The sequence below is a fragment of the Perissodus microlepis genome, chromosome 5, assembly GCF_051167445.1.
Source record: "Perissodus microlepis isolate ML-2025 ecotype Zambia chromosome 5, ASM5116744v1, whole genome shotgun sequence".
NCBI classification, from domain to species: Eukaryota; Metazoa; Chordata; class Actinopteri; order Cichliformes; family Cichlidae; genus Perissodus; species Perissodus microlepis.
In genome coordinates, this window is record NC_140465.1 from 16,169,586 (window position 1) to 16,187,775 (window position 18,190).

The 18,190-nt window shown below is 41.0% G+C and overlaps 1 protein-coding gene across 1 annotated transcript in view; it reads right to left on the minus strand.

Annotated features, from left to right (window-relative positions):
* Nucleotides 1-17,520, minus strand: part of LOC146386975 (uncharacterized) — an 18,004-nt gene extending 484 nt beyond the window's left edge. Inside the window, exons 1-52 of the mRNA XM_084928250.1 lie at nucleotides 16,818-17,520; nucleotides 15,726-15,767; nucleotides 14,678-14,812; nucleotides 14,493-14,566; nucleotides 14,328-14,400; nucleotides 14,066-14,155; nucleotides 13,846-13,901; nucleotides 13,180-13,300; nucleotides 12,913-13,089; nucleotides 12,614-12,696; nucleotides 12,380-12,428; nucleotides 12,196-12,285; nucleotides 11,989-12,084; nucleotides 11,413-11,484; nucleotides 11,237-11,323; nucleotides 10,990-11,139; nucleotides 10,741-10,842; nucleotides 10,455-10,631; nucleotides 10,102-10,187; nucleotides 9,972-10,020; nucleotides 9,694-9,783; nucleotides 9,511-9,606; nucleotides 9,341-9,412; nucleotides 9,158-9,244; nucleotides 8,919-9,065; nucleotides 8,131-8,237; nucleotides 7,860-8,040; nucleotides 7,581-7,754; nucleotides 7,412-7,494; nucleotides 7,114-7,162; nucleotides 6,935-7,024; nucleotides 6,734-6,829; nucleotides 6,405-6,476; nucleotides 6,209-6,295; nucleotides 5,939-6,085; nucleotides 5,722-5,858; nucleotides 5,259-5,367; nucleotides 5,079-5,173; nucleotides 4,789-4,924; nucleotides 3,856-4,032; nucleotides 3,680-3,762; nucleotides 3,321-3,369; nucleotides 3,119-3,208; nucleotides 2,847-2,942; nucleotides 2,680-2,751; nucleotides 2,498-2,584; nucleotides 2,214-2,360; nucleotides 1,984-2,132; nucleotides 894-1,025; nucleotides 701-803; nucleotides 409-458; nucleotides 1-264 (exon numbers count right to left, since the gene is read on the minus strand). The exon at nucleotides 1-264 is cut by the window's left edge and continues 484 nt beyond it. Coding sequence (XP_084784376.1) covers nucleotides 237-264; nucleotides 409-458; nucleotides 701-803; nucleotides 894-1,025; nucleotides 1,984-2,132; nucleotides 2,214-2,360; nucleotides 2,498-2,584; nucleotides 2,680-2,751; nucleotides 2,847-2,942; nucleotides 3,119-3,208; nucleotides 3,321-3,369; nucleotides 3,680-3,762; nucleotides 3,856-4,032; nucleotides 4,789-4,924; nucleotides 5,079-5,173; nucleotides 5,259-5,367; nucleotides 5,722-5,858; nucleotides 5,939-6,085; nucleotides 6,209-6,295; nucleotides 6,405-6,476; nucleotides 6,734-6,829; nucleotides 6,935-7,024; nucleotides 7,114-7,162; nucleotides 7,412-7,494; nucleotides 7,581-7,754; nucleotides 7,860-8,040; nucleotides 8,131-8,237; nucleotides 8,919-9,065; nucleotides 9,158-9,244; nucleotides 9,341-9,412; nucleotides 9,511-9,606; nucleotides 9,694-9,783; nucleotides 9,972-10,020; nucleotides 10,102-10,187; nucleotides 10,455-10,631; nucleotides 10,741-10,842; nucleotides 10,990-11,139; nucleotides 11,237-11,323; nucleotides 11,413-11,484; nucleotides 11,989-12,084; nucleotides 12,196-12,285; nucleotides 12,380-12,428; nucleotides 12,614-12,696; nucleotides 12,913-13,089; nucleotides 13,180-13,300; nucleotides 13,846-13,901; nucleotides 14,066-14,155; nucleotides 14,328-14,400; nucleotides 14,493-14,566; nucleotides 14,678-14,812; nucleotides 15,726-15,767; nucleotides 16,818-17,180 — 5,490 coding nt within the window. The 5' untranslated portion in view covers nucleotides 17,181-17,520 and the 3' untranslated portion in view covers nucleotides 1-236. The remainder of the gene's footprint in view (nucleotides 265-408; nucleotides 459-700; nucleotides 804-893; nucleotides 1,026-1,983; nucleotides 2,133-2,213; nucleotides 2,361-2,497; nucleotides 2,585-2,679; nucleotides 2,752-2,846; nucleotides 2,943-3,118; nucleotides 3,209-3,320; nucleotides 3,370-3,679; nucleotides 3,763-3,855; nucleotides 4,033-4,788; nucleotides 4,925-5,078; nucleotides 5,174-5,258; nucleotides 5,368-5,721; nucleotides 5,859-5,938; nucleotides 6,086-6,208; nucleotides 6,296-6,404; nucleotides 6,477-6,733; nucleotides 6,830-6,934; nucleotides 7,025-7,113; nucleotides 7,163-7,411; nucleotides 7,495-7,580; nucleotides 7,755-7,859; nucleotides 8,041-8,130; nucleotides 8,238-8,918; nucleotides 9,066-9,157; nucleotides 9,245-9,340; nucleotides 9,413-9,510; nucleotides 9,607-9,693; nucleotides 9,784-9,971; nucleotides 10,021-10,101; nucleotides 10,188-10,454; nucleotides 10,632-10,740; nucleotides 10,843-10,989; nucleotides 11,140-11,236; nucleotides 11,324-11,412; nucleotides 11,485-11,988; nucleotides 12,085-12,195; nucleotides 12,286-12,379; nucleotides 12,429-12,613; nucleotides 12,697-12,912; nucleotides 13,090-13,179; nucleotides 13,301-13,845; nucleotides 13,902-14,065; nucleotides 14,156-14,327; nucleotides 14,401-14,492; nucleotides 14,567-14,677; nucleotides 14,813-15,725; nucleotides 15,768-16,817) is intronic.
* Between the last annotated feature and the right edge of the window lie 670 nt (nucleotides 17,521-18,190).

Consider the following 18,190-nt stretch of genomic DNA (forward strand, 5'->3'; position numbering starts at 1 on the left):
TCTTTCTACTTATCTTTGGTGACTTGTATGTATGTGGTTGTATGTGAATACAAGTGCTGTGCACTTCTATACTAGATGCTATAACACAGTGAGCTGGGTGGATACAGGTAAGGCTGCCATGCTGGCACTGTGTGCAGAAGTACAGAGGAGAAGGCATCGGTGTGATTAGCAGTAGCAGGATTTGAATGATGACGTTTTCATCGCTGTACTACGGCATCAGCAAGCAGCTATTCTCTCTATTCAGCTTCATCCTTCAGAGTGAACCTGGAAGATGAGGTGGAACAGTCATTGAATGATAGTAAGAGTTCCTGATGGTCAATAAAAATGGTCAGAAATAATGACCATCAAGCTTGAGCATTTGAATAAATGTAAATACAGTCTGGATGAAACCAGATCTCTTCTGCTCACCATTCTGTGACACCAGACACGAGGTTCACCTCAGCCAACTCGAGCTGCACCTAAAGAATGGGAATGTCATGTCAGCATCTGCATAAACACAGTTTCTGCCTGTATTTGGAGCATTTCAGAGTGAAAAGATAAAACACATTTATGGAATCAATGCAATTTACGCTACCAGCTAGAGCACAGTGAGGAGATTGGAGTACATTTTACCCAACCGAATCTCAGTGTGCTGTTTGGCAGTATATTTAAAGCCATGTAACAGATGCAGGAAGAGCTACAAATACGATTTTAGTCCGACCTGTCCAATGACGTCTCGGCTTCTGAATGAAGAGGAGTTATTTTTCACTGATACACTGAGGCGTCTGAATCTTATCTCGTCCTTAGGTAGATCATACTCAAACCTTTAAAAAAGTACAAAAAGATTATTAAAACACTAGGTCAGATCTTTAGGGATAACAAAACCTACAAAGGAGCAAAGAATGTAGTGCAACCTTTCATTAAATTCTGGGTTGAGGTCTCTCTTCTTCACTCCTGTTTTTTTCTTAGTGGCCTTGCTTTTATCTGGCAGCAGCATGAGGGAGACATAGCTGTCCACACCATCCTTATGTTGCGACAACAGACCTCTGTGTGGATAAAAAAAATAAACAATATAAAAATGAAATATAGCAATGATGAACAAAAGATAACTGTAAAAATGTTTTAAGACATGCCAGCAGGGGTGGGAGCACTCTGTTTCCCGGGAGTTATTTTGAGTTCATGAACAGTCAACTTCAAAAGCAAAAGTACAACAAGCAAACATGAGAAACTCAGATATAAGTATAAGTTGCAGCTCTCACTCCAAGTGTCCACTGGACAGGGGGTGCATTTCCTACAGATGCTTCATTGTGCGTCTATTGGTAAAGCCCACAATGTCTATGAATATATTTTCTATCTAACAGAAAATCTGCTACCATTTAGATCATTCATACCCTGGATAACTCTATTAAAATCTAGCATCTGTTAAATGAACATAAAGCATTAGCCTATAAAATTAGCGGTCTCACAGTTCGTGCGAAAAGGTTGTCATATCATATGATGGAGACATATTATTTTTCATTTAGTCACTGAGTCCCAGTATGTTAGAGCAATACAGTTTCTTCTTCAATATATGGAGCAGTCAACATAGCATGAAATATTCTTTGAGTTATCATTAATAATTTCCCTATTTGTGGGTTTTTCCTAAAGTGTTAGAGACCAACAGAAATGCAGAGCAGAATGTTTTTCAATGCAACAACATACAGACATTTCTGATGGACTCGGGTGTTGTTTCCATCATGTGCTGAATTCAGTTTTTGTAAAGCCACATCAGAAGATGTGCAAAATGAATTCAAAATGATCTTTCTGTCAGTATAAAGTTGGTGAAAATAAACATGAATTTCTTTTATGACCTGTTTTTGACCCCACACAGAAACATGGTAAGTTTATGATGAAGTTATGATGAGGTTGTGTTATAATATTACAAACACCTTCCTTTAACACAGCCTCAGATGCATAATATTCATATGCATCACTTATGTGATTTAAATGTTTTGTTTCACACACCTGCAGGCGTGAACGATGACAATGAGCTTTTTCTCTTGCGAGGCGTATGAAAGCGACAGCTTCACCTGCCCGTTTCCAGAACCGCACCCAGAAGCAGCACAGGGCAAAGTCCCTGCACCAATCAAATCCGTCATTTTGGATGCCAGTATCTATAAAACACATCCAGAACAACAGTAAGAGTGCGCAGTAACGAGTCAACTCATTTGCTTTTATCTGTCAGATGTTATCACCTTGAGTTCAGCCCTAAGCAGGATTTGACTTTCAGGTGATGCTCCATCCAGATGGAACCACTGATCCTGAACCAATTGTGGCTCTGCAAGCAGATTCTTGACAGGAATCACCAGAGATCCCATTGGCTGGTCCCAGCCACTCGACAACTGCGATGCAAAAGAGAGTGAGAATGAAAATCACCTCAATATTAGTACTCTTACATGTAAGCAAATTAAATCTGTACACACAAAAGAATGCAAGAAGTATGGCAAAATGTAAAAACAGATGTAAATAAATATCTTACTTTCACCACAAGCATATCATGCTTAGGATCATGGACCACAAAGTAGAAAGACTCATTCCACTGAGGACTGGTACTGCGGTCACAGAGCTGATAAAGTGTGATGAAATGATAAGATTAATATAGCAGGAAAAAAATTAATTATCACACTGAGTTGCAGAGCAGCATGAGAGAAAGAGCCTTACTTTGGTTTTGTAGGCTGTTTCACCCAGAACAAGCTCAGCTCCGGCTTTTGGTTCTTTTCCACTCTTCTTCAACTATGAAGCAAAAGAGAGGCATTCAAGTTACACAGCACGTGGGATCGTTTCTGTCAACTTGTGCACAGTGTATCAATAAACTGCGGGCGACTTACAGATAATGAATGTGCTCTGTCTATATGGACAAAGAGCAGAGCTGCAGCAGGGACAGCTTTGTTCTTAAAAGCCTGGAGAGACTGAAGCTGCAGCACCTGTGGCATGGAGCACAGCCAGTTAGGTCAGGTGATTATTTTGCAAAGTGAATATACTTTGTGTGGTGCTATGTTGCTCAACAGCATTCTAGGAGGCCGGAGGCATATTACTCCATGTTTAAATGAACAGAGCGAGGCTGAACTGAGTGAGTTTATTAACATGGTGCGGGGCCCACCTGCTCCAGTCTGGCTGTGTTTGACACTGCAGGAACCCACTCCAGTATCAAGTGAACCTGTCCAGATTTCACATCCTTCAGAGTGTACCACTGCAAGAGAGACAACGTTTGTTAGAGAAGCATGACAAACTCTTTGTACGAGGAAAACAGGCAACACCGAGTTAAAAAACACAGGGTGTGGCTCAAGGTTTGCATGACTAACCTGATCTGTGTACTGTGATCTTATGACCTCATTTAGCTTAATACTGAATCTGTGAACACGAATACAGGCAAATGATTAACAACAACAAGAGTTTAAGTTCACATAATATGACCATGTTTACTTCAGGCTGATTTCCAGATGTCAGGAGTTTTAAGAGAAAGGCTTTGTGAAAAAAGCAGTCAATACTAGATTAATAACAATAATGTAAATGGTATTCTCAATTAATTTTATGCAGGTGGAAATTTGTTTTAAATAAAATAAAAATGTGTTATCTTTCATTTTCCATGGCTCGAGGTGGAAGCTGCAATCAAGCTAGACCAGTGAAACACAGCACTGATTCTTTAGAGTAGGAAACACACCTTCCTAGAAAGTCATCAGAATCTATATCTTTATCAAATGCTTCAAACTTGATCTCCTGGATGCTGTGCCCTTTCACAACGACCTGTTTAAAAGTAAGAGAAGCAAACATTTGTCAAAAAAACTACTTCAGACAAATCAAAGCTCAGATAATGAACAACAACCTTAAACAGCTTACCTCATACATTTCGTTCCATGTTGGGTTTAGATTCTCCTTGATAACATGGCTCTTGAATGTAACCTCGCCTACGTTGATCTTGACATAGGGATCGCTCTTGCCCTTCACCATCCCCCCCATCAGGTTATCCTTTGCAACCAGATTATGGGCCTCCAGCAGGTGAATCCTCAGGAGCCCCTACAGCATGAAGACTGCAAGTGTTATACAGAAAGTACCACAGAACAGAGCATACGTTGGATTTATTAAGTCAGTGTATACATTTCAGTGTGATCCAGATCATTTCTGTCCTTCCCACGGAAGACTGGAAAACAGGAATTTCTTGCTTACTAGCTGTTAATCTGACATTCTTTTGTCACTTTCATAGATAAATCTTTAGAGATAAACAAATCTCTGATTGATGGTTAACTACTTAATGAAAACCTGTTTTTCTTGTTCAAATTAGCAAAGGATCCATCATTAAGAGTATCCTACATTATAAGTTGCGTTTGCAACATGCTCATTTTGTTTTAAGCCTCTAGATGTCCTTCTTCTTCCTTGAAGCTGGTACGACACAGGTACAAACAAGATAAACCAAAACAGCAGAGGGGGCCATTCTAGTAGAGCTTAGAGTAAAATAACAGGAGGAAGAAGGAAAATCCTGCTGTGCAGAAAGAGACACGAGGGGCTGTTTAGAAACCCACATGATAAGTTGAATCCCAGCAGCATCCATTTATCTAATTATCCCCACCGAATATCTGAGGACAAATGGAATCGCTGGGAGGATATTGTCTAATGTGAGTTAATGAAAAAACATAGGCTTAATGGAGCCCTACATTTCAAAACATTAGAATTAGACCTCCAGAATGATCTGAATATGTATATATGAACTCAAAAGCAAATTACATGATACTGCTTTCCTTTCCATGCTGATAACAAAGACAGAACTACACCCACCTCTTGAGCAAAGCCCTGGCTCGGGGTTGTGTGTGGTGGAAGAACCTGAGCAGGTTTGGGGATTTCAGGAACCACTTCTGGCTTTTTAGTGTCAGAGGGAAGACCTGCCACTGTGGCGTGAGCAAGATTGCCCAAACTGGAAATTCATTCATATCCAAACACACAGAAAATGGAGAAGTTTTTTTTTTTTCATTATGTTTTTTTCAAATTGTTTGTTTGAGGCAAACATGACAAAAATATGAAAAACTGAAGGAACAATATAGTTGTGTTTGCTGTCACATGGAGCTCACCCTTCTGTTTGCTTTTTCTGTGGTTCAAAGTCTCCTCTGTCTGCTTTGTGGGGCTGTGTGCGGTGCTCTTCTGCATCTGCTGGCTTGTCCGCCAGCTGAGCAAAATTACATTAATGTTATGAAGACGAAAACAGACATCTGGGGCAGAGTAACAACTGACTTTTGTGTGATGTGACTCACTGCAGCAGCAGGGGATGGGTCATGTGCTGGTTCAACATGAGGAGCCATCTCTGTAGCAGTTGCAGGATTTGCTTCAGGTTCTTTAGGCTGGTTTGATACTGCAACAGACCTAAGAGCAACATTATTCTAAAAACATGAAAGTCTGGAATAAAGCTTGTCAGACATAATACCATCTGAATGATGCGTCCTGTGCAGTCCTAGTGCAACTATGTCTTTATATTTAAGTGGTATATGACATCAAGGAGCACGTTTTCCTATACCTTCACTCACCAACAGGGAGCTCACTTAATATCTTCCATTTATTAAGCTTATTTATGTTTAAATTAAAGGTGTATGAACTGCTTATTTTCCTTAGCAGCACTTCTAACTTTGGTTTTAACTGTTTTTGAATAAGACTACAGTCACGGGTACAGCAGCATTAGCTTCAACATGAGATTATAGATTTCACACGCAAATGACTCACTTGTGTGTTGGCATCTCTGAACTTTTTTCCTCCTTGCCAGCTGCTGCGGATGCCTTTTCTGTGTGGGTGCTGGTGTCCTCTTTCTTTACAGTGGTCACAGTCGGCCGTGGAACTTCATCCATCCTCGAGTTAAGAATCTGTTAATGACACATTTTCAGTTGGGGTTCCTTGATGTCAGTCACAGTAACACTAATGTAGAGTGTACATATCTTCATACCTTGAGCTCAGCCCTCAGGAGGATCTCGCTTTCAGGTAACGCTCCATCAAGCGGCATCCACTGGTCCAGGACCAGCTGTGGTTCAGAGAGAAGCTGTCTCACAGGAACTACCAGAGATCCCATTGGCTGGTCCCACGCACTGGAGAGCTACACAGCGAAAGGACACATTTGTGATATCAGTCAGCACTTGAAATGAAGAGGGCAGCAGCAGACTTTAAATGCTATTGTACTGTACTGTGTATTGTACTGTAACAAATTCAGTACATTTACCTTTATGATGAGCATCTCCTCTTTGGGATTGTGTACCTTGAAGTAGAATCCTTCGTTCCACTGAGGAGCACTCGTGCGATCGCACACCTTCAGACAGAAAATGGATAAAGAATGGTAATAAATAATTTCTCTTTTAAAAAAAAAATCAGGTGTGAAGTTATAGTATATTATGTCACATATATTATTAATTTCATACCTTAGTTTTGTAGACTGTGTTACCAAACACCAGCTCAGCTCCAGCCTTGGGCTCCTTTCCACTTTTTTTGAACTGTACACAGAAATAAAAAAGATTAGATTACATGAATAGTTTGAATTCCTTTCATCTATTTTCTTAACTTCTCCAATTCAAGTGTGATCAGAGTTTATCCCAGCAGACATTATTCTCCGTAATTATGACATCCAATACTATCTTATAAAATATAAAGTGTTAAAAGTGGCAATTTTTCACTTTATGTGCGTAAACGAACTCATAATCAAACTGACTATCATAATGATTTTCACTGTGCAAAATTACAAGGGACTCACGGGCAACGAGTGCGCTCTGTCCACATAAACAAAGAGGAGTGCTGCACAGGGAGCGGCCTTGTTCTGGTAAGACTGCAGAGACAGCAAATGCATTACCTGCAGCAGAGAATCAAATAAAAAAATACATTAGTGACTCAGCACCGATGTGCACAGCGAATCAGAGAAGGAGCATTTTGTCTGTGTACAGAAACATGCACTGACTTGGTCTAGGGTGTTATTATGGGACACTGTTGAAACCCACTCCAGGATCAGACGGACACGCCCAGACTTTACATCATTCAAGGTGTACCACTGAAACAGAGGTGCTCAAACATTGGATTACAGTTTATAAATGCACAAGGCGTACACACATTTAGTAAGAAAATATCTAAAATACCCACCTGGTCTAAGTACTGGGAGCTGATTATGTCTGCCACGCTGATTTTGAATCTAGTCAACAAAGAAGATTATGCACATTATGTACAATTCCTGTTTCAGCGATTCTGAATTTAGAAATTTAGAAAGTGTTTTTTTTTACTAGTGTACTGTGATAAACATCATCTCATGGTCGACTGACACTGTTTTTTTGCCAGTATACACACTTGTTTACCAACTGCTATGCTCAGATAGTTATCTTTGTGTGATCTGACTCCTCTGACTCAGTTCTGAACAAGTGTAGACCTCCACATTAGCCCCTACCTGCCCAGGAAGTCATCTTTGTCCATGTCTTTATCATACAGCTCCACTTGCATTTCCTGTCCTGACTGAGGCCTCAAAACCACCTTAGAGAACACAAACAAGTTTAGTCAAAGTCACAGATGTTAGGTGGTAACAGGCCTTCTGATTTTATGCAGCCCCTCATACATACCTCATACATCTCATTCCAGACCGGGTTGAGGTTTTCCTTGATCACGTTGCTCTTAAAACTTTCTTCACCGACACTGATCTTAGCGTAAGGGTCACTCTTGCCTTTTGCCATACCCATCACTTTATCTTTGGCAACAAGACTCTGGGCCTCCAGCAGGATGATCCTCAGCAGACCCTAGAGGGAGAGATATTTTCATCCATGCGACTTTTTAACAAACAGGATTTTGTCGTGCCCTGCTTCTCGTATCTGCTTCTGTAGATCAGTGTGTTGTGATGTTACCTCACTGGCAAAGCTGATGTCTGGGGAAGTATGAGGGGGCTGTGTTATGGCAGGACTTGGTGATTCTTCTTCCATCTCATCTGGAATCGAATCAGCTGCCTCTTTTTTGGCATCGGCATCTTCATGCGAAGTCACCGAAGAGACAATAGTCTCCACGGGAGGAGTGTCTACTGAGCTCGACCTAAAAACACAGCGATTAGAAATCAGTCAAGTTTAAGAGGGAAATCTGGTGGCTAAACAGAAATAGACTTTACTGAATAAATAATCTTACTTGAGCGTTTTTTCTGTCTCCTGTTTCTGCTTAGCAGGAGAAGGATCTGACACCACAGTCACCTTAGTTTTATCAGCGGTAACAGGACATTTGCTTGGAATCAGCATCTGTAGTTAAATGGACATTGTTCTAAATTAACTATGTTATTTATTACACAGTCATTACACCCGTTGCAAAAACAAATTAGAAAAAGAACAAAAAAATGAGCAAAAAAGGAAATAAAAGAGAGAATTAAAGTCAGAGAAGGTGGCTTATCGCAAAAACAAAAGTTAATGATATTCACTTATTCATATGAAATATGTTAAATATTTCGGTCTAAACCAACATAGTTAAAACTGAAGATTGATATTTGTATCTGCAGTGATTTAAATTAAGCATAGCTTTGTTCTGCCACCTCCTTTGGGTGCACTATGCTAACATGGAAAGCCATGGGCAGAGGGCGCAACAGCAAGAATAATAGCAAGAATACAGAGCAGGCAACAGTGACAACAGCTATGACACTGATATGTCACACAAAGCAGGATACTAGGAGGTGGAGTAAAGGTGGGTTGCAAAGCAGCTTGCAGGGGTTCAGCAACTACAGCGGCTCATATAGTGTGCCCTATGTGAGCCCTCAGAAACTGTGGACTGGCACTGAGATCAACTGATATGTTGGGACTGAAGCTGAGCTTGAGGCTCTGACTCACTTAAACTACAACTATGCTTGATTTAGAAGATAACAAAAAAACAAAACAAACAAACAAAAAAAAGTTGAACTGAAAACCTGAGAGAGACAAAGACTGACATACCTTGAGTTCAGTTCTCAAAAGAATCTGGCTCTCAGGTGAGGCTCCATCCAGATGGAACCACTGGTCCAGGACCAGCTCTGGTTCAGAGAGCAGCTCTCGAATAGGAATAACCACAGAGCCCATGGGTAAGGTCCAGCTGTGGGAGAGCTGGAAAAACACAATATTTGGTATTAACAACTTCTATATGAGAGATCTGTTTACATGAGGATAAGTTTTATAATACACCGAAGCCATCTTACCTTAACAAGAAGAATAGCCTCTCTGGGGTCACGAACCAGGAAGCAGAATGCTTCATTCCACTGAGGTGATGTTGTACGATCACACACCTTAAGACGAGACAAAAGAGTCAATCCATAGAGTTCTTTGCCAATCTTAGTACTGAAAGAGAAGCAGAAGTATCAGGATGAGGGCTGGAGTCTTACTGTAGTTTTTCGAGACTTTGCTCCAAGAGTTAACTCTGCTCCTACTTTTGGATCTTTTCCACTCTTCTTCACCTGCAGGAAGAGACAACAGTCAGTAATATTTATTTGGAGTCCAAAGGTCAGCTCCTAGTTCTACAGTCTGTCCTACAAAGCAGTATTAAAAGACTTACTGACAATCCATCTGCCTGTTCGACAAACACAAACAGCAGGCCTGCCGAGGGAACTGCCTTGTTCTTGTAGGACTGTTGGGAATAGAACTGAAGAACCTAAAGATGCAGGAAGCAACCGCAGAATATAAATCAAGCTCAGCACAAGGTGTTCATTAATCCGTGGCTTGTTTCGATATTACTGACCTGGTCCAATCTGTCTGACTCTGAGGCTGTTGGAACCCATTCCAGTATCAGGTGTACACGACCAGACTTCACATCACTGAGCGTGTACCACTGAAAAATAAAGAGAAATCATTTTAATGTCTGAACTATCTTTAATTAAGTAATTTTAGAGAAAAAGTTCAAGCAGATCTATCATTTGCATTTTTCTAAAATTTCATATGTGTCTGTACCTGAAATACTAAAACTCTATGTAGATGGCTAATCACATTCTAAAGGCTAACACTGTAGCACATGCCCACCTGATCAGTGTACTGAGCATCAATGAGATCCTTTAGACTGATCTTCAGCCTGCATGTCAACACATACAAGATTAGAATAGATCGTGTAGATGCTAATAAGCAATGTGATGCTTGATTTAGATATAGTTACCTGCCCATGAAGTCATCCTTCATGTTGATGTCTTTATCAAAGACCTCCACATGCAGGTCCTGGCCTGGAAGCTGGGTTAAAATAACCTGAGGGGCAAACCAAGTACACATCTCAAAGGACCCTTTTTAACTAATTACACTGCAACTAAATGAACTCTGTGTACTCAGCCAAAAAGCAGCTGAAGACTCGTCTTTTTAAACTTGGATTTAGATTTTATTTTATTTTGTCTGGTTCTCTATTTTCTTGTTTTTTGTTTTTATTTGATGTGAACCACTTGTCTTGAAATAAAATTCTTTACTTAATTACACACAAAAGCGCAGATTATTCTTTAAAATTTTACAGCAATTTCTTACCTCATACATCTCGTTCCAGGTGGGGTTAAGATTGCCTTTGATAACTTCGCTTGTGAATGTTTCACCCCCAATGCTGAGCTTGACATAGGGGTCACTCTTGCCTTTCACCATGCCTCCCATCAGGTTATCTTTCGGAACAAGATTCTGACCTGCCAACAGGTGAATTCTCAGCAGTCCCTGAAATAAAAATGTGCATTTTAAATTTTAAAATAATAAAAAGAATACTAGCAAGATCCTAAGAGCTATCAAGTAAAAAGAAAAAAATAACTGGACTGTCCTGTATTACCTCTGTAGCGAAGCTAGGATGGGGAGAGGTCTGCTGTGGGAGCTGTTGGGATAAGCTGGAGGACACATCAGATGGAATGCGCTCTTCGTCTAACCACAGGACCTTTGGTGAAATGGGAAAAAGGAGAAGCAGAAAGACAAAAATTCTTAATTGAATTTGGAATTAATCACTTCCTACACTCCACTTTTTTGTAAGTGTGTTTATTAGACATTATAACAGTGCAGGATCATAGGTCTTAGTCCCATTTACCCTGAGAATCGCATTGATGTAGATGCGACTGGCTGATCCAGAGTTTTCCAACTGGAACCATTGGTCCAGAGAAAGATGGGAATTTGATAAGAGACGGGACAACGGGATGGTCAGGTTTCCCAGCGTCTGCACACGGTCAGCATCCTTCACCTAATGAAGAAAAGACAGTTCAACACCATCACCCGTCAGATTATCAAAGATGAGTTTTATTGCATAGTAAATGGTACATAATCTCATCATCTACTACCTGAATGTCTATGTCCTGGTTGCGAGGATCGTGGATGAAGAAGGTAAAAGCTTCTTCAAACTCTGGATTAATGGTTGTGTAACACGTCTAAAGAGAAGACGGAAAAATGTGCATATGACAAAAAAATAAACAAACCATATCAAGAGAATTTTAAATGGCTTTCCCAGGAGATGTACCTTGCTCTCTCTAGTGACGTCCTTCACAGATAACTGCACCATGGGATTGGGCTCTTTATTTCCCTTCTTCATCTAAAACGTACACAGTTGCGGACAGATATGAATACAGAGTAAGACACTGACATTCTGTAACCAAGAGCAGCACAACAAATAGATTTATCTACTATTATAAGAACATGAGGTCGGTCACAATGAAAGTGTGTGCATGGCTACCATAGCGACAGCACAAATAACTGAAATGAAGCACCGTGCTGCATGGCACAATCAGGAAGTCTAAGTTTGCAAAGAGAAAAAACAATAAGCCGGGGGTTTTCTTCCAAAGTTTCTTTAACTTTTGTTTTTCTTCTTAAATATATGACAAAATTAGAAGAGTCTGAAAAGTGTGTAACAGTTTTGGATAGAGTTACCCATATTCATCAACAGTGGAACAGATTAAACTGGGTTTGAGGCCAAGGCAACAAACTTGTGGAATGCGAAACAAATAGCAGTTACAGCTCAGTTAGTTTAACCACACACAGGAAGCAGCTCTGAGCTGTGCACAAATGTGGGCACAGAAAGCACACTTATTTGACTCACAGGAAGCGCCTCAGCCTTATCCAAATAGATAACCAAGATGGCTGAAGAAGGGAGATCAGCATTCTTGTTGGTGATGCTCTCGTTCCTCTTCAGGACCTAGATGATGATTTTACAACATTTCTTTTAGTGTAATTGTTTGACAACAAACACAAGTCTCCTCGATGACACACGAAAAGCTGATCATCAGTGAAAATTAGACACTCAGACCTGCTCTAGTTGATCAGTGCTTGGCAGCAAACTCAACCACTCTAGCCTGAAGTGAACCCGTCCAGAATCTGTGTCCTTCAGAGTGAACCACTGGGAAGACACATTCAGACATACTTTCACCGTCTTATGATTAAAAAATCATCCTCAGCGTGGCAAAGATAAAAAAAGAAAACTGCTCACTTACATCATCGACAACTATGGATTTCTTCACAATGCCCAAATCCAATTTGGTCCTATAGGGAGGAGGAGTGCAAGACAAGAAGGATTAAAAACAAAATACAGTAGTGCAATTTCAATGATCAACAGAACAGAAAGGAGACTTTGTACATTCGAAGTACTTTTCCCCAGTGTTCATGCAGGTGACAAATGAAAAGTGACAACATGAGATTCAACCAGGACATGAATTATGCATATGTACCTGCCCAAGAAATCATCCTTGTCTGGGTCTTTGTCATATACCTCAACCTCCAACTCTTGACCAGGTACTTCATGGACAATAACCTGATGTACGGAACACAAATAAGGACATGACGACTGACAAAGGGGCTTGTATGGAAGCTGTCTGCAGCCTCGTGAATGAAAATGAACAATGCCAGTGACTGATATATCAGGAGAAACACTCAAATACAGAACAAAGTGAAATGATGTGTGAAAGACAACATTTTCCAATTTACGTGCTGATGGTTTACAAAGAAAACAAAAAACCTTTCTCCTCACCTCATACATCTCTCCCCACTTGGGGGCATCTGTGTTGTCAATGTGTTTGGAGGTGAAGGTCTGAGGTCCCACCCTTAATATGGCATAGGGGTCAGACAAGCCTGCCATGACCCCTTTCACATAGTTGTCCTTGGCTACTAGTTTCTGTGCCTCCAGTAGGTGGATGCGTACAACACCCTGAGAGAGGAGAAGAGGTTCATATACTAGTGTTTTAAAGCTTGAAGTACAATTGTAGTCTGAATGTGCAGATGAATATTCAGGCCTTACCCTGGGCAAAGGAGAGCGTAGCTGGGCCACAGGCAGGCCAGGAACCAGCGGGACAACCAGGCGGTTGGGCAGCACCAAGAAGGAGGCGATAGCATCCATAATCATGCTGTCTGACATGACACTAAAACATAGAACAGAGTAATATTTCAGTGGCAGTACTAAAAAAGTAAATAAAAGTAAATTATTGAAACGACATTTTTGAAGGGAAAATATTGTACTTTCTTTAGTTTCTCTTATAAATATACTGTTAATGTTGCATGCACATCTTAAATATGACAGAAGTTTCAAACAATGAACTCAGCCTATGTACAGGTAATTCCTCTGAGCCAAATGATCTTGATCAGGCTCACGTCACTAAAATGTTCATCTCTTGCAAGCAGAGAGAAGCCCCGTCCACTTGTCTGTTTATGAAGGGCATTCAATTAGGAGAAATTTGCCTTGAATTTGCAGAAGGGAAGGGAGGTAAAGCTAAACTGTGGGGCTTTACAAAATCACTGCATAGGATGAGTAGGGATTATTTTTAACTGTGAATCATGATCATGCAAAGCTTCTTGAATAGCGTACATGAAGTTGGAAACATTTAGTTGGAAACAAGCAGACTTGGTTCCCTTTAAAGGCTATGGTTATTAATAATGTGTAAAGCAAGATTTTTTCAGCATGACTCACTTCAGTCCAGGAATGTCCAACAAATTAGTCAGTCCAGTCCAATTGATGTCTAGTTTCTGGGAAGAGATAAGAAGGAACTGTGTAAAGCAATCTTTAAGGACTGATAGAAAACCAATAGCATACAAGACTATAGGACACGTGTCATTGACAGGAATGGGGGTTGGAAGGTGCAACAAGAGAAGGACTAATGGAGGTGAATTGTAAATATAAATGGACCTACAGGCCGACGGATGAAAAACATAGAGACTGCACCCACAATGGGCACATCTCCAATCAGAGGCTCAAGGATCACTCGCATCATCCCGTGTAGCTGAAGCAAAAGAGAAACAGAAAGGCCAATTATCACTAAATAAAGAAAAGCAGATTTTCTTTGTATTTGACTGAATTCTGGATCTTTAGATTGGCATTTAAAAGCTTTACATGAAATGGTTGTCTAATAATGTCACCACATAGTAGTTTTAAGCTTGGATAAGAAGACAAACCTGTATGCCTTTGACTCCAGCTTTGCAGAAGTACCGTTTCACTTCAACATTGATCTCCACGTTGCCAACGTAGCTGAAGATATAAGCACAAAAATGTCACCAATATGAGCACCCTGGAAACATTCCAGTAAAGAGAGAGTAAAAAGCAAAAGGGTAAAAAGTCACCTAATATACAGATCCAGCAAGACTTGTCCCTTGTCATTTTCTGTGTGTGCCTTGATCCCTACAACCTTCATGGCCTAAAGCAAACATAAAGCACATTTGTTTGAACAGTATAACTCCATCATGCATCACTTGTGTGGATCTTTGCTGCAAATCCATAGCATTGTGTAAACTCTCAGTGTCATCACCTTGTCTCCCATGTCCACCTTGGTAAAGCTGAGAGTCTGGAGGTGGCTGCTTGAGGCTCGGATAGAAGGAGCGATGGTTTCTACCAGCAGCTTCTCGAGGTACTGGCCGACAAAGGGCCACACCTGCTGCAGGACCTGGCCAGGATATCAAGCACATGCTTTAATACAATGTTTTTATCTTTCATAAACATAACCGAGACGACTGCTTCAAGTAAACTTTTGCCTTCTGTTTGAAATACCAGAAAGAATGACAGAGACAGCTGCAGTGTACTAAACCTCCTCAGCTGTTAGTGTTCTTGTTTGGGGTCACAACATGCTGTATGACATCTGTGGTCTAGATGTGGTTCTTTCTGCACAATATTAATACCGCTATGTAAAGTTGTGCAGTTTTCAGTCTATTGTCAATGAGAAAGAATCTAAAAACAGAGCACAGTTTGCTTGCGTGCCTCTGACTTTGTCAAAAAAACAAAAACCCCACAGTTGGTTAGAGTCTGGCATAAGTGGAGAATGAGTCATCAGCTGCCTGCTCTTATGGCACATGAAGCCTGAGCAGTAAAGCAATCTGCTGACCTCCCCTCCAGTAAGCAGTCTCAAACCTCTGCTTTGTCTGCTTTCTAATGCTTACGTCTTGTGATCCTACTATCTTGAATGCTTTTTATTTCTTTATGTCTGTATTAGAGGCCTTTCTCTAGGCTAGAAGAGCTAGAAGGAGATGGGGGTGGGGCTGCAAGGGTTTCTTTTTAGTTTGGAGAGCGATGTGGCTCCTCCTCTTTCCTGTGAGCCTGGTAGGCTGCAATGAAATGGAAATGTTGAGTGGGCTGTCTGGCACCAGGCCTCCCCTCTGCAGTACAGACAGAGTGGCCACAATGGTGGGGGTGTGGCCTTTTTTCCACTAAGGTAGCAACAGTACTTATCAGCGAGCACACACTAAGTGTCAATCAACACAACAGCTGGGCTGTTGAACGGCGTGTGTTTGCTGGGCTTGAGGGAAAATGGACAGTTGTACAATAAAATGATGAAGAAAAAGAGGAACTTGCTGATGTTTTACCTTATTCAGCCATTCAACCTTCTCAACATCCGGAAAGTTTACCTGAAGGACAGAAACAGAGGGCAGGGACACGCTTAAATTGTGTATAGAAATTGATAAACAAACAAGAGGAAAGGGAAATGATTCATTCACAGATGACCGGTAACTTTGTTGCTATCACAACAGTGCTCTCTCCCTGAGGGTTCAGACTGAAAAAGCTTTTCAAAAACTATACAAAAAAAAATGGATGAAGATATGTTATATAAAAAGATCACTTTAAAATGATGTGGCTATTACACATTAAGCATTGTAAGTCATTTGTCAAGATACTTTTGCAATATATGTGCTTGAAGTGTTTCCCCCCATGTATATTTCATAGGTTTCTCTCAGACAAAGCATTACCACATGACAATGCTGAGAAATCTGTTTTGAACCCTTCAGTGAGGAGATGCATTCTGTCTGGTTATGCACGCAATCATTTTAATCACTCCTGAAACAGGAACCCACAGAACCTCACTTGGGTGTGGCCAGATACTCCTAGATGACAGAGGCACATGTTGGTTTCTGAATTTGCGTTCTGTCTACAATTACTACAAAGATGTACTATAGACTGCAGGTCTAGTGTCCTCACACATTCTCCATTCAGTTTTGATTAGACAGTTTGAGTGTTTTTGGAGCTGTTTTTGAAGCAACAATCCCCTTGTGTGCTTTTAGACATGTTTCGTTTTAAAATTAAACACGTGAGCAATGAATTTAGGAAGTGTCTTTGTATGAAAGGAAGAGGGACAAAGAGTTCTACAAAACTGCATACTCCTTTGAGGAGCTAAAGAGCAACGGTTCAGCAAAGTTTTTCAAGGCTATACTAGGCTGTGGTACATGCCATAGTTCCATTGCAGCAAATAATAATTACTGGTTGGGGATAAATCACTCAAAAATACTCATTACACCCTACAGTAGCCTCTGTAGTGGTATTGTGATTGCATGGTCCAGTGCCAGGCTTTACTTGATTTGTGTAATGTAAGGTTACTCTAGGCCAAAGTGGGCTAAGGGGGAGACATGCAGCAGCAGAAAGTTTAATATGCTCTCAGACCATCAGGTACATTCATGTCTTACCCATGCAGGAAGGTCTCGCTTGATTTTGGACACTCTCGTGGATGTGTACTCTTGCTCGTTGTCGAGCAGCTGTATGGCTGACTTCAGGCGCGTCTCCTTGCCTTCTCGGGCATGTTTCCATCCCGTGTAGATCATCATGCCGAACACCAGCAGACTGGTGCTGACCCGATAGTATCCGGCAAGGTAGACGGGCAGCAAGGCACCCAGGCATTTCCCAAAGGTCCAGAGTACCGCCACTGCACTTATCCCCTTGGGTTTGTCAGTTTCTGCCTCCACGTTACTCATGGCTTTCTTCTCGCGGTCGCCTGTGCTCGGACACTCGGTGCCCTTGGATTCGCTCGGCTCCGGCTTGTCGCTCTGCATTATGGTTATCTTCTAAAACCACTAAAATACCGCAAGGCTGTTCGTTGAATGATATTTGCTGTCTTTAAAACGGCGATCGAACTTCCCTAACACTTAATCTGCGGTTTCATGACTCGTGCGAGCCACTGCCTGAACAAACGCACCGCTGCTGCGCGTCAGCTTTACGAGCACCGCCGCTAATTCGCCGTTCGCGAGTGTTGCATTTTATACGGACTACAATAAAAATGTGATCGCGATCGCTGGATTGGATCGGTAGTATTGATTGAGCACAGATCTCGGAGAAGTCCCCGAAAGCTGCTGCTCACCCAGTCCCGTTAGCTGGATAAAAACACGCCCACTAAAAAGGCGTTTTTGACTGTTTGCTGCGTCAAATTACCCAGTCACTGTTATTACTGCAGCATTATGTAGAAGTTCGTAAGTTTTCTATAATCAAACTATCCGAAAAAAGGGTATATGTCTGATGAAGCACAGACCACCCATTAACTCAACAATACACGCTTGGAAATACTTCCTACTGCTTTATCATCTCTCCCCAAACCCCCAAATAGCGCACAGGCCATTGCCATAATGATTTCAGTAAGCAGGGTTGGATAGTGACTAATTACATGTAATTAGGATTACGTTATCAGATTATAAAAAATAAGTAGTATAGTAAGTAAAGATTAACTGTGATAAATTTGCAGTTAGATTATAATTCAGTTGTTAAGAATTGTCTTGAACACAAATTTGGAAACACTTGCATTTGAAACTGCTTGAAGTCGATATTTTTTCCTCCTCTTGGCACAAAATGAAGCACTTTCTAAGAGACACCACGTGCCCACACTTTTCATTAGTCATCATGCGGTTTCTAAAGCATGGCCACTTTATTAAGTATATAATACCCTACCCCCACACCGAGAACTGCCCCAGTTCTTGGTGGCATAGATTCAGCAAGGTGCTGGAAACATTCCCTTCAGATTTTGGTCAATATTATTATATCAGATTTGTTGTTTACACATCCATGATGAGAA